General features: G+C 40.6%; 1 protein-coding gene across 7 annotated transcripts in view; it reads left to right on the top strand.

The window, feature by feature from the left end:
* Positions 1–13,170: 13,170 nt before the first annotated feature.
* Positions 13,171–23,789, top strand: part of ABLIM2 (actin binding LIM protein family member 2) — a 131,302-nt gene continuing 120,683 nt past the window's right edge. For all 7 annotated transcript variants that reach the window (XM_054295754.1, XM_054295751.1, XM_054295749.1 and 4 more), the window contains exon 1: positions 13,171–13,191. In XM_054295754.1, the coding sequence (XP_054151729.1) occupies positions 13,176–13,191 (16 nt within the window). In that variant the 5' untranslated portion in view covers positions 13,171–13,175. The remainder of the gene's footprint in view (positions 13,192–23,789) is intronic.

The raw sequence follows: 23,789 nt of genomic DNA, 5'->3' as shown, positions 1-23,789 counted from the left end.
AGTAAACAATGTTGCAATAGGTATCATTGTTCCCAGCTGGTCTACAAACAAAACAGCCCTAGCAAGCTTCAGAGATCCAATAGATACCTTTAAAAGCTTTAGCCCTCTCTATGATTAATGTTCTTTATATCTCAGTAGCACTGAAATATATTTTCCATCCTCAACACAGCTCTAAAAGCACCATACATGCAAAACTTCCAAGTTTAGATATGGAAAATTGGAGAAAAAAATCCACAATCTCATAACTGCTTAAAAATAAGCATAAACTCTAGAGATGCTTTAAAATAAAAATCAGATCACTGTTAGAAAACTATAAAAGGCATCTGTGAATTTCAGTACTTCATTCTGAGTGCTAGATGTGACAGAACTTGGCCTGTGGCAGATAATGCAGAGAAATAAAGCAGGAGCTGTTGCTACTGAACCACAGCCCAGCTGACAGCACACTACCTAGAAGAGGGAAACAGAGCAGCACAGAAAATCCCAGCAGGTTCTCATAACTGTGACAGATCACATTTACACATATTTTCCAGTGATTTCATTATGGGCAAACTAAAGAACAGAACACTACTGAAATTACCCATTTAACTGGCTGCAATTCCAACACATTGACAATAGCATAGCCAAATACCAGACCACAAGTACCTAAAGTAGAGCATGACAATAACATAGTCAAATACCAGACCACAAGTACCTAAAGTAGAGCAAAAGAGGGAGATGTAGACACAGAACCCAGGACTTCCCCTACCTTTTCCAGGTCTGATCCACTGTACCATGCTGGTAAAGAGCAGGCAGATCCCTGCCTTCCTCAGCTCTGCTCAAAACTGACTCCAGCTCAGCTCTTCCTGTTTGACCTTCTTATCTTTCCTGTTGATTGCACTGCCTGGCTTGGATGTGGCCAGCACAGAAAGTTGTCTATTAACCAATACTGTTAATTCCCAAACTTTTTTTCTTTTTTTTTAGAGAAAGAAACATTCCTGAGAAAGGAGTTGAGCTACTAAAGTTCATTATGCAAAGCAGAAATGTATCCAGTGTACTGGAAGGTTCATTCACACACTCCAGTTTTTCATAGCAATAATTTATTGTGGCATTTTGCATTGGTGGCTAAAATCTCCAAGGGACACATCCAGGGCATTGTCTTTAAAAAGCATTGTTCAGAAAAAAGTTACAAACAATGCTTCAGATAAAGTACAGGACTTTGTCACCCTTTTGCTTTTGACTGCAAAATTAGACTTCTTGCTGTCATTACAGCTACAAAAACACTGATGAAAAATTGTTTGACAGAAAATTTGCACCAATATGCTCAGGTTTAAATGCAGAAGTCTATTATTTAGCAGATCTATGCAGCATTAAATATCAGTTAGGGTAGTTGAGCAAGACTGTTGTGGAATGCACACAGAGTTTATCTTCTGTGTAACAAGACTGATTCATGTGCCATGTCCTAAATGGCCCACAAAAGCAGTGGGTCCAAGGTGATGGGCTGTCCCCACTGCACTGCTGCCCTCCTACAGCTCTTACCAGCAGGAGTACCAAAACCAGACCCTTCAGGTGCCCTTGAGACCTTAGTTATGACTCCTGCCAGCTCACCTCAAGGAACATGCACTTGAGAGTTGTTTTGAAACATTAGAATCAGGTATTAATTATAAATCATGCTCTCATTTACCCTACTTCATCCCATCACCCCACATAAACAGGAATTAGAAATGCTACTTCACACTGATGGGGCAGTCTGTTCCTGCAGTGTGCTTGGGAACTCTCCATCTTCCCAGAAATTATGCATTTGGAAGGTACTCAAGTAATTGTGTAAATCACAACCAACCAATCATCCCAGAGGGAATTAATTTGATATTGCACTATAATGCAGTACATAAAGCATACCACTTCAGGAGTAATTAATTTATGTAGCTACTGTGCCAACAGCATGAAATACCACATTTCTGTCACCACTTTACTGATTTTCCATGAGTTTCATAAATGTCTAACTCTTTTCATCACATTTATTTTATATGTCTATTTAAAGATAATATTTGGTTACATTTTATTACACCATTTCTTCACTGGTATTCCTATTTTTTAATGTGATTCAAAATAGCTTTGAAAGAAAACCTCAAAGAGTCATCTAAGCCTATATTTTTCCCAATGGATAATAATCTTTCAGTCCCTATTTCTGAGTCCCAGTCATTGCAGAATCTACTACTGATTAGTATGTCCCTAAAATCTAAAAAGATACAACTAACTTTTATTTTAGAATACTGAAATTAGGAGAGATGAACTCACTTCAAGAAACACATAACAAAAGAGCACCAACTGAACTCCAGGCTCCTTATCTTCCTTTTCCATACTATCCTAAAATAGTTTGGGTTAGAAGGGACCTTTAAAAGTTGTCTTAGCCAACTCCTCCCTGCAATCTTCAACTAGGTCAGAAATGTTCAGCTTCCTCTGTGATTTTACTCTGAAGCCATGCTCCATGGTATTTCATCACACCACAGCCAGTACTTCAATTCTTGGTGGTGTATATGGACATGTAGTTTAGGTGGAAAGAAGAAAAAAAAAAGTTTTGAATTTTAACGTAATGATATCAAAAGTTGGCCCCATATTTCCTGTTGTCTTGTTGGAACAGTAATAATCTGCATTACAAAATTTTAGGTGAATAACCTTATTGGACAGCTGCTCTCATGAAATAACTTCAGAGACCAATATATTGCAGCAAACAGGAAAAAGCAGAGGTAGCACAGATTGGTTTCCACATTAGTGATCACATCCCTTCTACATTCTAATTACTATGAATTGTGCTACCTGTTTCAGGTTTCCTTTTGCTAAAAATCGGGTGCAAAGTTGTTTCTTCTAGTCAATTCTTTAACTAATAAAATTACATGAAGCCTTGATGGTCCTGTTTATGTTGAGTTGTCCCTGATTTCTTCAGAATTATTAAAAGAAGCTAACAGGAGGCTGGGGAGGACATTGGGTGTTGATACAAAGGACTTCCTCTAATTGTCTCTCTCAGGCATTGCTTTTCATCATCCTGTTTGTCTGCTCTTCTGCAGCTGCATGTTTTTCTGACCATTTTTTCACTTCAGCAGCTTGTTTTAGGGAAAAGAACACATTTTAATTTTAAGGCTGACTTATACCTTTCAGTATAACTATTATTCCATCACAGTTGGGGATATACCTGTGAAGGAACAGTCCACTACCAAAGGCACTAACTCTAACTTGTAAAAATATTGAGGCATAACTAATTTGATTATTCACTGGTAAGTGACAGAAATGCCAGTTTTAGGTGATAAGGGGTATTTCTACACATTTTACTAAGTTCCTGTCTGATTTCTTTTGTCCCAAGTCCAATATATATTAACAAGTATATTGTCCCTTGCTAGAAACCATCATAAAAATATCCTGTTTGTGGCATGTTTTGCTGAGTCTGGTATTCTCCACTATTTACATCCAGCACAGCAAATTTGAAATGACACAAGATACTGAATGCTGTCTTGGCTAAATTACTCTCTGTTGGTTCCTCTTTCAACTAGTAATTGAGGTACACCCACTTAAAAGAAATGTAATATTATACAATCTGTATTGCAAAGTAGGAAAAAAAAAAATCAATTGAGCCCCTAGATGTGAAAAACATTCAGCTTGAAGTACTAACTCACAGTGGCGACATTTTAGCAAACTTACCCAGTTATATTAATTCTAGCCAGATTATCAGCATGCATGGATATTAGTTGTGTTATGTGCACGCTATGATTACACACAGCTTCCACAGAAATAGGTTTGGCCACATTTCCTTTTGTTTAGCATGTTATTTCTCCACAGCAACTGCATACAGAAGCAGCTAAAGTGCTTTCTGCTGATCTCCTGCCATCTTTGCATCTGCCTGCTTGAAAACCAGATAGCTTTACTTTCTCCCAGGTCTTAAAAAAACACCATCCCAGCTCATAGCCAGGTTCAGAAAGGAAAAACAGAAAACATGAAAAGAAAAACACACTGTCACCCATCTGTAAGGAAATGCTGTCGCCTTCTAGTCTGCAGAAAAATGCTGAGTCAAAGCATCCAGCTGTGACAGCACTTCCACAGCTCCTGAGCTATTTACACAGCCCACCAAATAATGGCTGTTTGCTTACAGTTACCCTGCTAATAGGAATATTAAATTGTTATTAAATTAATATAGAATATTAAATTAATTGATCTTACATTAAATATAATATTATTTTAATATTATTTAATATTGTGCTTAATAGATATTATATTAATATATATAATAATAAATTAAATAATTAAAATGCTAATAATAGATGTTACTCAGCTTGTTATTCCTAAGCACAAGAAGCACCATGGTACACACCTGACAGAGCTTCCTCCCAAGTTCAGCATCTCCCAAGTGCCACTGCTACTCTCTTGAAAACACTTTTATCTGCAGCCAACACCCTCCTAACCAAGGAAGCCCATATTGAAATCTCAGCAGGCAAAAGGGGATGCAGCCATGATTGGATTCACAATTCCATCTCCCACAGCAGAGAAGGAAAAAACTTCTAGAAGAGTCTCATCAGCTCAGAATAAAAATTGTAATTATCACTTCGAATCATTAATCCTTAGATTAATGATTTCATTTCTTTACTTTATGGCTGAGCAGAATTTATTTCCTGCCCCATAGGAATAACAGCCTCCCAAATCAAGCACAAACTTTGCAGTCCTGTGCAGCACAGAAAACACATAAGTTCTCAATCACCCCAAACCAAACACCCTGAGAGTTTGTATTCACAAGCTTCAGCATAGGAAATGGGCTTTCCCTATTTTGCTTTCATCTTGCAAGTAGAATTAAATTCCTCTTATCTACTGGAATTAACAAACCACTTGGCAAATAAAGCCCCTAAAACATTCAAGTATAAAGAAAATAGGAAATATATGTTGACAGGGAAACAATAATTCTGTTCATCTAAAACCTTCTAACTATTAAAAGGAGGGAGTAAAAAATCAGTACGCCAGACAATTTACACTTAAACTCCCACAGAATGTCCTTTTTTTAAAAGGTTTTTTTTTCCCCTTGACAGGATAAATCCTCACCTTTTGCAGCATTACAGGAGAATTGAAGAAAAAAACGGGTACTTCCTTTTATAATTAGGCAAAGGGATTTTTAATTAAAGGTTAACTATTTTCAGCTGCTTGAAATTTGCAGGTAGTTTCCTTATTCTTAAGGAAACCTTCTTATAGGTAGCCAGCAAATAATCATATATCACAATGATATATTGAGTAGAGATTATTTATTATCCTGTTCAAATGGATTTGTTATCTCTTTTCCTTCAGAGGATTCTTTTCACAGGGTCACAGATCCATCAGGGTTGGAAGAAACCTTTAAGAGCATCTAGTCCCATATTAAGCATTTAGAAAAAGGCTCCACTCAAGGCTTTTTCCTGGAATAAGATTTCTTGCTGAGGTTGTCACAGCTTTTCTGCTGTCCTTTAAAGCAAAGAAAACTATGTCAGTATATCTAAAACTGTTTATTCTGAGGAGTGGAGTAGAAAGCCACAGCTCCTTGATCTTAAAAAAGAAGAGGGAGGAGCAGCAGCAATGAATATTTAGTTCTGCTTCAATTCCTTCTCCCTTCCTAGGATTTGCATAAATGTGTACTATTTGAAATGTATTTTTATCTTTCTATGTACATATTCAACTATTTTCTTTACTAGCATGCCAGAGCACTTCTGGGATGGATAAAAAGACTTTCAAGAAAGAAGCACTTACAATCCTTAACCACACACTGAAACACTTAATTTGCAGAACTGAAATTTTACCCATCTGTTTGGTGATTCTGCTTAGTGCTAAAAAGTGCAGGGCCATGGAAATTTATTTATAGGAGCTTGAATATATGTGGAATACAGATATCTCCTGAACTAGTTTTGGCATTGAGAAAGTAAATTTTTACTTCCTTAGGCATTCAAAAATGGAGAAAAGATGTTTCAATATGGATTCAGTAGAAATGAAATCTTGCTTTTGGCTTTCCTAATGCTCTGTGGAAGAACATGCCTGAAGGAATATCTGGAAGAATAAAACCAAGAGATAGCCATCAGGATAGAAACAATCACAGAATTTCAATTTATCATCCTATAAACTCTGTTCCATTCACTAAGGGCAACTTGGTTTACTGTCAGTAGTTTTCCCTTTGACCGAGGTAGCCCAAAAATACTGTCTTCCTATAGTTTGGGACTACCATTTCCAGCCACCAAAATGTCTACAGTAGAAAAAATCCTCTAACTTCAACAAATTGTCTTCACATAGAACTAGCAAAATAATTGGAATTTTTCCAAATTAGTGCTGCCCTCTAGTTGAGACCTGAAGAAGGGTTTACTTGTCCAATTTTTACAGCTTTGTCTGTAGATCTAAGCTATAATTTCTAGTAACATCTTTCCTCTCACATTTATCGTTTTAGACCATTTGGCCACAGGTACCAGAACTAAATATATTAAAAGGTGTTTATAAACATAACAAGCACAATACTTTCTGCTTAAGCATCCAGCCTTGTATGCTTGAGGTCATACTTCTTATAAGAAGAATAAAATCTTTAAAAGGTATAGTCCAAACCTCAGTCTTGAGAAATATGAGGAAATATTTCTATTTATCAGGAAAAATCTGAGACAGTGGAACTTTTGGCAATACAGATCTGAAAATCATGAAAACTCTAGCTGCTTCCTGTCCAGAATTTGGCCTTAGAACCATCTTTAAATTCCATTTATGGACTTTTGATTAAATCAACTGTACTTGCACTGGCAACCACAGACAATAGTGGTGTTAAGGTGTGAATGTGTGGGGGGATGGTATAAAAAGATTTCTAAGTTTATGTAGCTAAACACAAAAAATTTAATAAGCATAAACATATTTTGGACTCACTCCATTAAATGTCCATTAATTACATTCAGTGGTATTTTTTCCACTTTTTCCCACATTTGAAAAAAAATAGTTTCCATTCCTTCTTTTTTTCCAGTTGACATCTGTGCATACAGCATCCACAATCCCCATGTAAACTTTAAGTTCTCATTTAAGTGGGCTTGGTCCAGGCCATTTCACACAGACTGAGACCTTCCCCTAGTGAAGCCTGGAAAGCAACACTGATAGTCCAGGATGGCTTTGTTGCAGCTGAGGACACAGAGAGGAGCATCAGTCACAGCTGCATTTTCCTAGGCCCTGATGTCTCAGGGATGTTCACTGCCAGAGTGGGCTGAAAGTTCCTGCAAACTGTCACACATCTTCCAGGCAAAACCTCACTTACAGATAGTGCTACACGAGAATTTTATCACCTCAGAGGAGTTTATATTCTGCTGGCATGAGGCTGTGTTGTATGGGGTTTTTTTACATAAGGACAGTGTTAGCTATGCAGTGTAGGATATGGAATGGGAAATCAGCACATATCAGCCTGGGCTGCAAAACAGAGTTAAATTGAATCAGGGCCATGAATTGCAATATCATCTACTCCAAGGGAGAGGCTGCAGCTTCACATAGAGTGGTTTTCCAAGGAGTCACATTTGCAAGGGATCACAATATACTTAATAAGTATTAACCTCTCTGCAACAAAAATGACCTCATTATCCTTCTTGTTTACTACAGAAAGGACAACATTATTTACATGTTTACTGATGTAAGTGTTGATATCAGTGGTTACACACACTGTGTGACATGGCACTGAAATCCTTGCAAGCTTCACCTGCCATTCCCAAACTAAAATTAAATTTTTGCCAATGTTTATTGCAAGTGTAGTGACTTTTATATTATTCATGCTTTATTTTGGCTCTTCCCCAAACCCTTTGCATTTGTATTTCTGCCCATTTCATTGCTGTGACCTTGGAGTTTGTCATCCTTGTGTATGAATTCTATATGGATGCTCATCATTACCTGCTAGCCTTCCTGCCACGTGCAGCAGCCTGCAATACCAAAATTTATTTGTTCTGACCAACTTTCCCAAAGCTGACTGCTGACATGAGAGAACAGTCTTTGATTGTCTCACTGTAACAAAGATTCCTTTCATCCTCAGCCATTGCTCCCTTTGATGTTATTTCACGCTTGCTGTTTTCAAAGTTTGCCTGGGAGTTTTATTTGACCTACTGATCATAATGCATTTAGGTTTGTAATGGGTAATGGATATCTAAGTTATAGCTGCTGATGCAGGGTTTATATTCTTCCCATGGTGTGAGAGGAGCTTTGTATAAAAGTTATTGCTGACATCTTCATAGTGCAACTCAGACATCTTAATATAGTGCCATGTTATTATTTCATTACTGCTGCTTCACACTAATTCATTATTTATAAACACGTGTGCTTCTGCCTCAGTGAGTAGCTGGAAATTTATTCCCATACCCAGAATCTCATTTTAAGATCCCAGTTTGTTACTCTTCTGGAACTTCAAGATTGCCTTATATTTTATTTACTACCAGTGTCATTCCAATACAGCAAACAGAGTAAGGTGGTGGAGAGGTAACTGCTGTCACTGGTTGCAAACACAAGGATGGCTTATTTTGGCAACTGCCCCAGTACAAGTAGTTCTGTGATATTGTAATTTTAATGTCAAAAAGCTCATACCTCAATATGGAATTAGTCATAAAATTACAGAAGTTCAAGTCTAGTTACTGTAACCCAGGCAAAGTAGCCCAGCCCTGAATTCCTAAGAGATATATGACACCAGAAAAATAAAAGTAGGAATGTTTTTAACACAGAGATGTTTAGGGAGCTTTCGTCACACAAAAGAGAATCAGTAAAAAACAAAAGAGGGGTCATGATAGCATGTCATTTCAGGTTCTTAATATTCTGTGATACAAAAGAATTTCTATTTTTGAATTAATAGGAAAATGACATATTTCTGTAAATTTATAGAACACAATTGAAGGATAATTTGTCATTTAAAACATAAGCATTTAAAAATACATTACTGTAAATTGCAAGATTTCTTTTGTCTTCCAGAAGAATTTAACACCTATCAAAAGACAGCAGCTTAGATTAGACAGCAGTTTAGATTGAAAATCAGCCTATAAAGTAGATCTCAGGTTAAAAGGTAAAAAATTACCGTAGATTCTTAGGAGCTTAAATTCAGTTTTCAGGGCTATACAATAGAACTTAATGACATGAAATACAGAGCTGCACAGTAAGATTCACAAAAGCAGGTCTAATTTATGCAATTTTTTCTGATTTTTTTTTTCCATGACATATCTATTTAGGACAACTTCAGAAGGGGTTCAAAACTAATAGCATAGCTGGCACAAAGTACTTGTTCTTTTAAGTTTCACTCCAAGCTGGTATTTGACCTGAAAATCTCGTGATACTTTATCAGCTTTGAACATAAAGCCAAGGGAAAATTTAACCAGGTTAAGCAGCTGCTTGGATTTGTAGTTTTCTATAGTCTGGATTAGCATGTAAAACACTTCTGGCAAGTGGATGAATAATGGCTTTTTCACTGTTTTGTTTTTTTTGTTTTGTTTTGATTTGTTTGTTTGTTGTTAAACGTTGGTTGGTTGGTTTGTTTATTTGTGTTGGTTTGTTTTGTTGGGGTTTTTTGGAAGACATAAACGTTCTGCTTCATTCCCACTGCAGAAGTTTTAGTTCCTCTCTCTCTCTTGCTGGACCCTCCGTCATTGAGGTACTTTTAAAATATGACCCCTCTCATATGGCAATGACCTAAAATACTTTCAGACAAATAATCAAATAAAAGTAATAATTTTATTGTCCTGGAAGATCATGACCACCCTGAAGTTGGAAACTTCAGAAATATTAGAAACAATCCTTTTTTCTTGCTTCAGCTGGACCTTTTTTAATGCAAGACACACAATATTGAATTGTTTCTTTACATTCACAGTGCTCATTCATTTTTTTTTTTTACATCAAAACATATTCCCTTACCCCAGGGAAGATACATAAATATATATTCCCTTATGTGAGGAGGATGCATTTCTGATAACTGGGATGGTTACAAATTCAGTAGATAGTGAAGATTTTATTTTCCTGATACAGCTAATACAATAGAGCCAGACACAAAGATGTACCTAAGAAAGATATAGAATTTAAATGCATATGGACAGTAAAATGTAAAGTTCTTCCATAAAATTATCCAAATAATACTGGTGGAGATTTTTTAGAAAACACTTCTATGCTAGAAAGTGCATTTGTCTAGCATAGCATTTTTCAAGCATTTTCAAAATCAATGCTCTTAGAAGAATTACGGATGACACGGAGGATGTGAAGGAAGAGACAGGATCATCAGATTTGTCAGGTGCCAATTGAATTCCCAGTAATGACAGAAGTGGTGCAAAGTGCTGACAGGTCAAAGGCTGACTTTTCAGTCTTCTTCACTGCAGCTGAACAAGCTGATTGCTTTCAAAAATGAAAATCAAGAGATGACTGCCCACTAGCCTGAGATTGGTAACAAGAGGCTGAATATTACAGTGCTCCAAAGAGTGTATCTGCCCATTCTCAGGACAGATCATTGTCCTTAAAGATTTGAGCTATTTATTCTGTGACTTGGTGCTCAGTGTAAATTGTTTAGTATAAGCCTTCTTGGTAACCCTTTCTGGATGGTTTCACTTTGACTGTGAAATTAACAATTTCACCACACTTTTGCTATCAACCCTTTCCAGGCCAGCTTATCATAGAAGAAGATAATTTTTTTTTTCTGGAGAGCAAGGATAACATCAAATTCAACAGAATTCAGAATAAACTCTGGCAACTATGTTTGCCACAGACCACTCATCCACTGAACTGTGACCTCTTCCCAAGAAATGCTTGTGTCATCTGTGTCATCCATGATACTGAACTACCTCCAAAAGTCATTGAAGCAGGGTTTTTTCTGGATAAGCTTGGGAAATGTCTTTTTTAGACCTTCCAAGTGCTGAGTACTCCCTTATTCACTGGTTGGAGTAAGGGGATCTTATCAGAAGCAGACCGTGATTTTTCCAGGGGTTCACAGGAGCTTTTAATCAAGCTTGTGGCAGGTGGCATTACCCTAAACAAGGGGAAATTTGAAATCCATGGCTTGTTTCTCAGTGTTTCCTAAGATCTGGCTCTGTGAGGGCACTTTGAGCATTTGTGTAGTAACCTTGACCTTTAAGTTGTCTCTGTGACTTGTAGGAAAATTTTCCAAAACCTCTTGTGGCCCTGGGGTTCCCATTGCAATGAATTATGAAAGGCTTTAGCATACATTCTCCTTTTGCCACCCAGCAGAAGGGTCAAACTGTCTTTTAGCAGCCTTCAAGCCCAAGGCTGTTTCCTCTTCATTACCTCCAATATGGATTGTACACCCACCACATCCAAGACAAGAGTTCTGTCTAATTTAGCTTTTAAAGCAACACTTATGCATAGCCACAGGGTTACTAACATCAGTCAGAGATTGCCTTGAACTTATGATGATTATTATATGCAAAGACACTTTATAATTAAAACCAAAGTTGGTAATCAAACAACAAAACTCCAGAACAAATGACAGAAAGTGACAGCAGCATGGTACTGAAGTTGCAAGTCACCCATTTTAAGGAATGACTAACTAGAGTAGGAGTGAAGGGTGGAATCTGATGGAGCAGTGTAAACTCATAAGTAGCACAGAGAAAGTGAAAGGGAAATGTATGCTTGCTATCTCTTCAAGAATGAGCAGGTATAACGTAAAAATAGCAAACAGCAGGTTCAAAACAACAGCAGATAGTTCTTCACAACAGACAGTTCAGCTGTGAAATTCCCTGCACAGGAGGCTGTAGTTGTTTGAGGGGTGCCTGGGTTCCAGCTACAACTGGACAAGACAACAGAAGAAAATCCACAGAAGGTTCTTCTAAACAAAGAATCCACATCTGGCTGAGGAAATCCCTCAGCAGATACCCACTGATGGTGGCTGTCAGGAATGGGATGTTACTTGTTTGGATTGTCTGATCCTGTTCAGATTGCAGGTGACAACCTCTGGACATAACCACTGCCATTCTTCCTGATGGCAGTGATTATGTCCAGAGGTTCCCCATGCTCAGCAGACAAATGTCATGAGAGCCATAAGGTACTGCCGTTCTTACACAGGGCCAAGGGCCACGATTCTGTATCAAAGTGTGATGTGTAAGCACTGCTGCAGAGCTCATCTCTTCAGTTTCACGTGGAGGCTGGGAAAGCTGTGTAGGTTTTGTGCTTACAACTGTTAATGGAGTTATAACTTTTAGGCAACTGTCAGTGGAACAGAGCAGACTGATATTAATGCAAAGTAAGTCTTCACATCCCTATTTCCTCATGCTGTTACTGTAACCCCAAGCTGCCCTGAGCACAGTCTGAAATCAGCATCAGAGCAGCTGTGCAGTACAGCACGTTTATGCAACCACGCTGGCTGCTATTGGATTTGTTAACACAGATGTTTGTTTCTTAAAAAAAAAATCCCATCAATTCTCACAGAAATAAAATAGATTTTCAGATAGATGAAATACTGAATAAATCGGTATTTAATAAACAAATGGCTTTAATAGTAATTGTGTGCGCTTGTACTTTCAAATCCGAAGGATCGGTGAAAGTTCACCTGCTCCAGAAAGCATTGCTTTACCCTGCTGAACGCCCAGACCTGCTGCCAACACCTTCCGTGCGGTGCAGCGCTGCCTGGGAGTCCGGGCTGCGCTGGGGAACAGTGCAAGCATCCCCATGGTCACTGCCGGGCGCTTCGGGGACATCCCGGAGCACCTGCTCACCTCACGGCTTTGCCCGGCCATCGTACGAGCCCAGCACCAGCGGGACAGGAAAATGCAGAGGGAGATCTCAGCCGCAGGGCGAGGGAGGCCGGGCGGAGCGGTGCCGGCCGGCAGGTGGGAGCGGGCTGCGGCTGGGGCCGAGACCCGGGGAGAAGTTTCTGCGGGGCGGGGGTGCTGCAGCAGCTCTGCCCGCAGCAGCGGCGGGGCCGGAGCCGCAGCAAGGCACGGAGGGGGATGTAGTCCGCGGGGCTGCCTACACTTCCCAAGGTGCCGCCGTGTCATACTGAGCTGATCTGATCTGATCTGAGCTGAGCCGAGCCGAGCCGAGCCGAGCCGTGCCGAGCCGCGGCGGGACTGCGGGTGCCGGCACCTGGCGGCGGGGGCGGAGCGCGGCGCGGCCCCGCTGCGCGGCGGGCGGGGACGGAGCCGGAGCCGGAGCTGGAGCCGCCCGCGGGGCGCGGTGACGGCGGCGGCGGCGGCGGCGGCGGCAGCGGGAGCGGGAGCGCCATGAGCACCGGCACAGGTAGGCGGGCGCGGGGGACGGCCGGGATCCCCCGGGGCATCTTTGCCGCTGCCCAGCTCGGGTCCGTCTCGTTGCAGCGCGGGGTGCGGGCAGCGGCAGCTGGATAAAAATTGCTCACCTAAAGCCACCCGAAAAGACGAGAATCTGTATGTGCGCCTGTGGCGGGGGGAGCTGCCGCAGCCGCGGGCGCTGCCGGAGCCTCGGGCGGGAGGGGCTGCGGACCCAGCGCCGGGCTCCGGCAGTGCCGCCCCCGCCCCGGGCGTCCCCCACAGCCCCGGCCTGCAGCCCACAGCCCCGGCCATTCCCCGCAACCCCGGCCGGAGCCCTCAGGACGGGCTGCAGCGGCCGCGGCCGGGCCGCCCCGGCTCCATCCCTGCCGGTACCCAGCGGCTCGGGCGGCTCGGCGCGGCCCCGCAGCCGGAGTGCGGTGCGGGTGGCATCAGCTGGTGCCCCGGCATCCCGAGTGGGGACACACAGCTTTTCAGACGGGGATATTTGGGTTAAAAACCGGCCTTTTTTGCTGGGTGAGATATTGTGGAGGTAGAGAAGGTGGATGTCAGGGATGTGCCACGGAGCCCAAGCTAGGATTGCCGCCCGGAGGAATTCAGTTGCCTAGGGCAATACAAAACTAATTTATCCTGTGATACATGCAGGATTTGAGAACTGACTTGGAACTGTATTTTTTAGCGATTCAGCATTCATCTGCGTTGAGTGTCGGCGGGGGGTGGTTACTTCAGAGCACAGCCGATTGCAAAATATTACAGTCCTTAAGGCAAATGCAGGGTTGTGCACAGAGGAGAGGGGACTGTGGGAGGTGGTTGTGTATTTCGTTTGTGAGGGTAACTGTAGTGCTAAATATACGCTCTACCACAACAACAGGGAGAGGCTGAATAGCTACAATTATGTGGTGACTCTGTATGTCAACATGCTTAATCATACCACATCCTCGCAGCGAGCCAAAGGGGAGCCTGCTGCAAGCAGAGAGGAGAACGAGCTCCCGGTTAGGACAGTGATTGACCTGGGTCAGGCACCTGCTGCAGATTGCAGCTGAAAGCCGAGTCTGGCATTTCCTCGTGTTTGTTGATGGTGTAAGTGCTTTCGTGTGTGCTGATTGTCCACATCCTGACATGGTCTGTGGCTGAAACACGGACTGCCAGCATGCTGGTCCTCTCTGTGGAAGTGCCCAGGCCAAGGCAAGTGTGCAGGTGAGAGCAAGGCGTGTGTTGCAGAGTGTTTGAACTACAATAGAAATCCCCAGTCTGTTTCCTGCTTTTAAAGAGCATCGGGATAATTAACAAGGATGGTAACATCTCATTTGGCAATGGTGAAATGCTGGTATGGAATCCTCTCCTTGGTTGCCTGGCTGTAATGTTGAACTGAAGAACATGAAACACTGAGAAATGTTTAAATTCTGTTCTGGTAGAACTGAGCCTGGTAGAGGAAATATTAGAGTGCAATTTTTTCTCTCTGTAATATTTTAAATGTCAGTTAAATATATTCTGAAGTTATTAGCCCAGTAGAAAAGTTAGTGCAGAAGAGACTTGACACAATTCTATCTCAGTAATTGCTCCAAACATGGTGTAAATTAAATAGCAAAAAAGAGCAGTGCCAAGATAAAAATAACATCCTGGGGAAAAAAGAGAGTGGAAAAAAACCCTGAGAGTTCTTAGGTCTAATTTGAAAGAATAACTGGCAGTTTTAGGAGTTTTGGTTTTAAGTATAGGGTTAGCTTTGATCTTTCCAGATTTTGATTTTGTGTGTCTGTGTGGGCTATATAAACAACCTGCAATCAATTCTCATGATAAATTAAATGTGAGGAGCCCATATCTACTCAGTGAAATCAATGGAAATTTTCCATTAACATTGATGGGTCAAGTATTGTACAACAAATTCAGTGCCACGATTTGTTTAAAATTGCTGTTCCCAAAAGATTTCCACCAAAATTACTATGGAAAGGCTTTAATTCAAAGTTTGCTGTTTACTCTAACAGAAATATATTTCTGGTTCTGCAAAGAAAACAAGGGTGCAGTGGTGTGTTAAAATCAGCCCCACACAAGATCCAATGAATTGCTGCATGGTTTGGTAATCTAGGAGAAATTCCCAATATTTCTTTTACTTTTGAGATGGAGCAAAGAGTTGTGAATCTGCCCTATTACTCCAGAAACTTTTGCTCAGTCTGTGTCCTCTCTTGCACCAAGGCAGCACATCACTCACTGTCTGCATCAAGAGGGTTTCTGGCACTGCTGTGATGCTGCTTTGCCACTTTAACCATAACATTTGGCATTAGATACAAAAATGCTTATATTTGGTAAGGGTGATGTAGTTTGTAATATATTGATAAACGTAATACAATTTGAAATGGTTCAGTAGTACATGCATTGAGCCATTGTCCTGATGAATGGCTGCAGACTCAGGCTATAATTTTAAATCTAGAAAGCATATGATCACCTGGTATAGTAAGACACAGCTCAGATGCATCATTACATGTGTTGTAATTAGATTTTTCCACACATGATTTTCCTCAGCTGCCTTCTATATATACTTACCATTGGTTTTGGCTGAGACTAATTCTAAGAAAGAGCCTATTCACTGATTTTTATACCTGGGAGATTTGCATGAAATGGTTGTGCTTTTAGGATACTAAAGGTACTTTTAAGAGTTTATAATATGGTTTTTCAGTCTAATAATTAAGTTCTTTGCCATCTTGAAACCATAGCAAGAAGAACAGAATAGGTTAAATATTTGAGATTGTGAAAATGAGGTTCTCCTCAATTCCCAGAAATAGGGTAACATGATGTCTATTATTTAAGTGCAAAAAGGGAATCACAGAGCTAATTACATACTAGGTGAGTTATCTTAGATTAGATTAAATTAAATGTCATGACACAAATTCACACAGCTATTTAGTCTTTAAACTATTATATTAAAGGGGCAATTTGATTGCATGGATCAGAGAACAGCTAATGGAGTGTCACAGCCCGAATGGAGTAGGAATGTAGTGGCTCTGGTTACAAAAGAGGTTACTCAGGTTGGTCACACAGGTCCAGCTCAGCTTGGAGATGATTAATTCCTTTTCAAAGTTCACATGCAACTTTGCGGATAAGGATCCTCCCTAGACACAAAAGTTATGATTGTTTCAGACTGTGCTATATTTTATACTTAGATACAGAATTTTTCTTTCAGCCCTTCGTTCTGGGCACTGGTAAAAGAGCATTGAATTACTAGACAGGAGCACCAGGAGGTCAGCTTGCTTTGGAGTTTGCCTGCTAATGAACATGCTACCTTATAAGGTGCAATCCTACATGTTTCATAATTAAACAAGAGTAGAACTACTTCATTTCATTGCCATTTTAGCCAGGTTTCCCTGAAAAAACCCAACAACCTCTATTTCCTGATGGTATTTTCTTCCTGAAAATTGGGTTGAATTGCTAAGAGTCTATTTAATTTCTTAGACTGTAAAAATCAGCAAACTGTATCTTAGGATTTGTTAAGGTTTTGGGGGATTCTGTACAGCTCTTAAGAAAATGGTTTCAGCTCAGTGCACGTATCTTTTAAATGGCAGCATGTTCTTGGATGGTGGAAACACACAGCACAGTTAGGAGAGGGTGAAGTAGGTCAGAAGAGATTCTCAGTGATGTCACATCGGCTGGTCACTCCTGTCTGCAGGACATCCTGTCTCCTGGTGGCCTTCTCGTGCTGCCCAGGTGCTGCAGCCCATCTCTGGAAAGGTGAATAGTTCTGCTTAACAGAATCCAGACATTTGGCTTTCTGAGTGATGTCTCCTTCTTGCTCATTTGTCTGCTTGCAGTGCAGCACCTGCCCGGTACTGAGCACCTTTCTGGGCTGGTATGGGCTGCTGTCTGTTCACTTCTGACTGCCCTGCAGTACCAGGTACAAGCAGTCTGCTTTCAGTTTTGTTCCTCAGGACATTATTGCTTGTGTACTTAATCACCAAGAATTATCTTTGACGTGAAAACATAGAGTGTCACTGTCATATTTTCTGGAAAAATCCCTTTGCCAGGATTTCTTCTCCTGGGAAGCTGAGAAGCCTCAGAGAAAAATGAAAACAATAATTATCTGATTGCTTCTCCTGTGTTTTGCTGCTTTGGAATGTGGTTGGATATTGTTTATCCAACATGTGAATTGCTTTTACTTAATGACCAATCACAGCCAGCTGTGTTGGGACTCTGGAAGAGGTCATGAGTTTTTCATTAGTATCTTGTTGAGCCTTCTGTAAGTATCCTTTCTCTATTCTTTACTACAGCTTTAATATAGCATTCTTTTATATAATATAAGTATATGAAATAATGAATTAGCCTTCTAAGAACATGGAGTCAGATTCATCATTTCCTTCCTGCCATGGGGGACCCCAAAAATACCACAAGAGAGGTCTAAGAAATGTAGAGAAAATTGAGAAATACAAGCATGGCTACTTTTATCTCTCTTCTTCTGTGCAATGGGATGGCCAACATTCAAGAAGAAGTGAAGAAATCCTGATTTTAGTTTTGTTCGATTTGAAAAACAATTCATCTCTACACAAATTAAGGCTTTAGCAGTGGAAACTCCTCTTTCCTGACTGCTGTTAATTGTAAGCTCACTGCCGCATTTTCCAGTCCTCTGGGGGTTTGCTGGTACCATTAACTCACCTTTGGACTTTGGGTTCTCCAACCAAGCACCCAGCACTCACAGTAAAGAATTAAACACATTTGTGTTGAAAGGGCTTGTGCTGCATGGGGCTGTTAGAAACAGAGCTCTGTAAGTGCCAGGATGAAAGGGGGCCCAGGCAGCAGAGCTGGGTCTCTGCACAAGCCCAGCATCAGATGGAGGGTGGAGCATGGGCCTTGGAGATTATTGGACAATTTGCTGGCTTGCTCTCTGCATCCTTAAATATAACCTTAAGGCAAACATTTCTGAATTTATATTATTCCCTGTGTCAAGATCCATTAGCAGCATGTCAAGGTCCACAACTGTTACCATCTAAAACACTGGAATGTTTTCTTTCACAGCTTATTAGTTGATGTTCGTGCTCTGAAATCTAGATGGAGTGTTGTTCTGCATGAAGTGTGGTTACTTATTTTTCCATTTCAGATAAGAAATGTGAGATGAATAAAAAATTTGTTCAGTAAATATTTCTGTAGCTTTAGGAGCCGTTTTTTCCCCTTTCTCTTTAAAATCAAATCTTTCTACTGGCATTAGTCAAATTGATCATTAACTATTTATTGAAGACTCTCCTGATCTTATGGGACAAATTTCTTGATCTGTAGATGAAAGAAATCAAAGTCTAAGTGCAGGTGGCCGTGAAAAATACAAATTCCTCAATTGCAGGAGATCACTAGTGATGCTTTGAAAATACTTTAATGTTCTTAATTGCAGGCTGATTTTTTCCTACTTAGAAACTGTTATTTTTAGGTTTAAGTAATGCTGTCATTGTAAAACAGTAACAGATTGCAGTTGCTCCTCATGGTGGATATGAAGAACAAATGTGTAATCTTGGTTGTTAGTGCATAGTAGCTACTCACAAATACAGCATCCAGTTCCTTGGGAAGTTTTCAAGTACCTCTTCTGTCAGTTCCTTTCTAGCATGAGGCACTGTGATACGTCAGAGGAGCACAAAATATGGTTGTTCCTCTTCCCTTTTGCCAAGTTCAATTGTGCTTCTTTGGGAAAAAAATCCCTCACCTGTACTGGTTTATGGTGTGGAATAGCTGGGTGTGGTGTACAAAAGGGAGCACTAAGCATTCGGTGCTTGTGTTCCTTCAAGTCTATTTCAGGCAGTGACAAAGTAAGATTGAATTGCTGTCATACTGTTTGTATGGTAAAATTCATGGTGAAGTAGGAGTTAAAGTTTGATGCATATCATATGAAGAAAAAGCCACAGAACCTGTTCTGCTTAAGTGTCAGGCAAGAGCTTTTGTCACTTTAAAAAATAGGTCATATACTTCCTTCTCCTCCTAAGTATATGACTTAGAGATTATATGACATACAGTATGTGACTTAGGATAAAGGGAGTTTCAGAAGTGATTCATAAGGCAGTTTACTAGTTGATGTCTAAATATATACTGGGATCTTCTCTGCTGAGCAACTCTGAGTGGGACTGAATGAATGGACAGCCTTGTATGCAAGGATTCATTTGGAGAGTTCTTGATCAGAGACCACTTTGTTTTTTTCTTTACTTATTTTGACCTCTGTCAAGAGATTTTACTGAGGTACATTTATAAATCCTAGACTGCTGTAAATTTTGCAGTTTAAAATAATGTGAATGCCCTAGAAGTCATGAAAAATACTTTTACATTTTCCTATTTGTTTTTATCTCAGTTGCCTTCATTTGCCTTGCTCTGTTTACATGTTCTTTCCCTCTCTTTTCCTGTTGGTATTCTCAGTATTGGAAACTCAACTGGAACCTGCAAGTCAAGCAGGCTTTTCTGTTCTTCACTTTGTAAGACCCCACTGAGGATATTTGACTGAGTTCAGCTGGGAAGTTTGGCTTTTTGGGTCTTGTAGAATTTTCTATGGTGTTTCCTTTGGCTTTGCAATACCAGCAGCATGAAGGCAATCACCTGGTTACAGTTTTACATGCAACACAGATACAGAGGATCTAATCTTTAAGGTCACATACACAGTTGTGTACTGATACCAAAGGAAACCATGGAAATGGCTGTGTTGCCACTATTACCCTTGATGAGAAGAAGACGGGAATGGAAAAGAGTTTGCAGCCAAGTGCCTTAGCTGGGACAGGCACGGGAACAGCTGGGGCTGCGTCTGTCTGTCTGTGCCGTGAGTGTCTGGCACTGGCCCTGGCACCTCACCCTGTGCCTTGCACATATGCTCTCTGTTCTGCTGTCTCTCAACCTGGCTGCAAGTCAGGCTTGCCAGCCCAGGGCTTTGCCTGTGCTCTGTCCCTGGGTTTGCTGGGCAGCTCCAGCCCTGCTCAGACCAAGCTCAACCCTGTGCTCTGCTGCTGGCTTCAGGCAGTGACAGGAACATTGCTGGGTGCAGGGGATGGGTAAGTACTGGTGATAAGGGTGGAGAGTTGCTTTGCACTGACCTTTCCATGACTAATAGTATAACTGAGCTGTGATGTTCCCACTCACTTGGTCAGCAGAGTGGACCTGCCAGGATTGGTGCAGTGAGCATGACGGGGGAAGCTGCTGTGTGCTTCCCTTGAGGGGGTGGAGAGCTCTGCTCTTGATCCACCTGGAAAAGAGAGACAAGACAGAGGGGAACTGAATTGTGTTTTTCAATCCCCCCAATGGGTTGATGAAGGGGAGATGAAGCCAAGCTCCTCTCACAAGGGCACAGAAGAAGGGCAAGACGCAACGGTCAGGAGTAGCAGGAGGAGTTCATGCTGGTTGTAAGGAAGAGTGAAATCCCAGTGATATGGCTTGAACCCCGGAGGGAACCAAGAAGGGTAGCAGAGGGGCTGTGAAGTATCTAGCCTCTGAGATTTTCAAAATTTAATAGGCCAGGTTGCTCCAGCACTTGCCAAACTGAAGATTGGCTTGGAGTCAGCTGGATCTCTGGGCATCTGGTCCAAAGTTTTTGGTGGCTATTTGAAACTGTCCTTACCCATGACTGAAGAGCATGTGTTGTGTTGCTACAGAGATCCAAAGGCAGATTAATCTTGAATGTTTTGTGTGGCCATTTACCAACCAATCTTCCTGGACATGTTTTGATGCCTTATTCGTGCCTTGGAAAATTTGAGAAAAATTAGTGTCAGCTGCATGTATGAGCATTGGTAAGCTTTTCTGAACCAGACCCATGGAGAAACAGGGTTTATGTATCACAGATCTCTTAAACAATTGCCTAAAGATGCAGACGTGTCCTGGGGTTATGTATGTGCAGCTGCAGAGCCCCTCAGCTGGCACAAGGAGTTTGGTGTGAAAATCTTAAAGTATCATCACCCGTCACTGTGAACTGCAGTGTTTTATCTCTTTGAAACTAGGGCATTTATTTATGTGCCTTTGTACAGAATTAGGTGCAATCATTTCAGCATCTTTGTTCTAATAGCCACTTGTTTTCATGGTACCAAAGGTAACAAGCATCCACAGATTGCCTTAATGTGTTGTCAGTGAGAGCATAACTGAAGCTTTTCTAGCATCTTCTTTACGTGTGTATGAGCAATGAGACCTTTGGTAATGATAAAACACAATAGATTGTGTTTCAATTTGCTGACATTTATTGTCATTATTTCAGATCATTAGGCTGTCCAGCTTGGATTGAGTGCTTGTGTGGCCCATAGCTTGTTTACAGCTGTGCCCATTGTCCTGACCTGGGAGCTAACAGTGACAGTGGCTGTGTCCATCTTGGACATGTTTTTCAAGGTGGTACTAAGGGATCATCACCTCAGATGATGAATTTTAGCTTCTTTTTGGTAGTGTGGCCTAAATTTCATTAAATGCATAAAGCCAGTTTAACAAAGTTCTATTTATATCTTAATAGAGCTATCCACTGACACTGCTGCAGATTTGGTTGTCTGTATTATTAATAGGATTTTACCTAAGACTAAAGCCTAGGTTATGCTGGGAACCCTTAACTTCTGTTACTGCTTAGCTTTGGGGTTAAATCAAATTTCTGGTCTGAAGTCACGTGATACATTTTCAGAAAAACTGCTGAAGCAATAGTCACATTTTGCATTTCTTTCCATAGATCTATAATTTTAACTCATGATACGCTTGAGTTTTTTCCCAAGGTCAAAGCTGACTTTTGATGGGAACAGCTCAGGCTGTGTCCTGTGAAGTTGATGATGAGATTGATGTTAGGGGAGTGCTGCCAGCTCTGGAAATGCTCGGCTGAGCTTTCTATGTCTTGTCTCTGAAGCACATAAGGTCTACATGGATCTAGAAGCGTGCCATAGTCGTGCCTATTTTAGAAGGCAGCAAGCAGCACAAGCTGCAAATTTAAGTTGGCAGGAGAAGCCTAGCTGTTAAGCTGAAGCTGTCAGAAACTGCCACAATGTTGGTTGGATGCTCGATTTGCCTGTCCTGCTCAGAATTAGAAAGATGGAGCTTCTCAAGCCCTTTCTAAATACAAGGGTAAATAGTATTTTTGGAACTATACAGAAATTCTGTACATTGGATGAATTCCCAGTTTCCATGCTAGTAATTTTGCTGTCATACATGTGTTTTGTATGGTCAGTAATTATGTATTTATTGCAGTGATGAATGCTTTCAGTATAGCTGTTTGCACCATGGGCATCAAAAAGCACAAATATTTCAGTTCTGCATTCCATCTTTAATTCCAGTTACTTGCATAAACCATTTTTGAGACACTGTCTAAGTTATGGGTCAAACTCAGTTGCTAAACCATCTAATCCTCTCCTACTTTGCTATATGTGGTTGTTTTCACTCATATATCCCAATAGTGAGTTGCTTGCAAAAGCAGAAATGTGTTCTTTCAAGACAATAAAAGGTATTGAACATATCCCTTCTCCTGATAGTCCATTTCTGTGGCAGTTACACTGCATGCTTAGAAAATGCTGTATTGGTTTGCACTTTTTTAATTAAAAAAATAATTTTCTTTTTTCCTTAGGTGAGCCTGTGAATCTATTTTAAGGAATTGCACATCCATTTTTTGAGAGACCTTAGCAGTGGGTAAACAACAAACCTTGACATTTTAAAGGAAGATTCCTACCCTTAGCTTGCCTTGTGGCTCTGTGCTGTGGATCTGAAAGGCAGGATCATGTCTCTTGTGCTGGAAGGCGAAGGACTGAAATTTAGATAGCCCCTGTGAATTTTCTAGGGAAATCATTGCAACTGTGCTGTGGAAAAATAATATTACATGGACGTTATTTCCACTGCACTGATATTATGGTACCATTAAGAATTAACACTTACTAAAGAGCCAGACTGGTCACAGGCTACCTGGCATTTCATCTTGGCAGCTCTGGAGCAGTGGAGAAGGAGGATTTTGGGTGGGCAGTAGAAGCTGCACATCCACAAATCCATTGGACAAAATGGCTTAAACAAATCACAAACAAATAAACAAATCACCCTCTGTGTTCCACTCCTTCCTGTCTCTAGGCTGCGTCCAACATGGCTCTTGAATCTCACTGTCAGTGTTAAAATCTCTTTTCATCAATTTATTTCAACTTTTATTGCATACTTCTTTGTAAGCATCCTGAAATGGTATCGCTTAAAGAAAGTAATAATGCAATAAATATCATGAAAACTTTTAAATACAAATAATGTAATTATTACAATAATTGCTGTTATATCAATATTCCCTGAATTTTTTCTGACTGCAGTTTATATCGTTTGCAAACTGTTTGGAGGAGATGTTGTCTTTGGCTTTGTGTCATAGGTAAACAGTTGTACTATTTTTAATCCCAAACTAAAAGATAATATCTTATCTTTAGGAAAATTTTGCCATATTTTGTAGGAACCCCTTCCTTTTTTGGGAGGATGTATGACATTTATGTTATCTCATGTCAGAGTTTCTTTTTGGTAGAATTTCATTATGATATGTTGGTGCTCATTTTTTTGTAAATATGTTTAGATTTCTGATAGTGTTTTCTGTCAATTGACTGCAAAGCTCTCACAGGAGGAGGGGATTTGCTTGTGCAGAACTGAGAAGAGATTTGTGATTTGTGTTGGGTAGGA

This window comes from Melozone crissalis, unplaced genomic scaffold (assembly GCF_028551555.1).
Source record: "Melozone crissalis strain CALT ecotype California unplaced genomic scaffold, PUWL_Pcris_2 ptg000006l_1, whole genome shotgun sequence".
NCBI classification, from domain to species: domain Eukaryota; kingdom Metazoa; phylum Chordata; class Aves; order Passeriformes; family Passerellidae; genus Melozone; species Melozone crissalis.
Note: the sequence above shows the minus strand (reverse complement) of the source record. Positions and strands in the feature narration are given on the sequence as shown.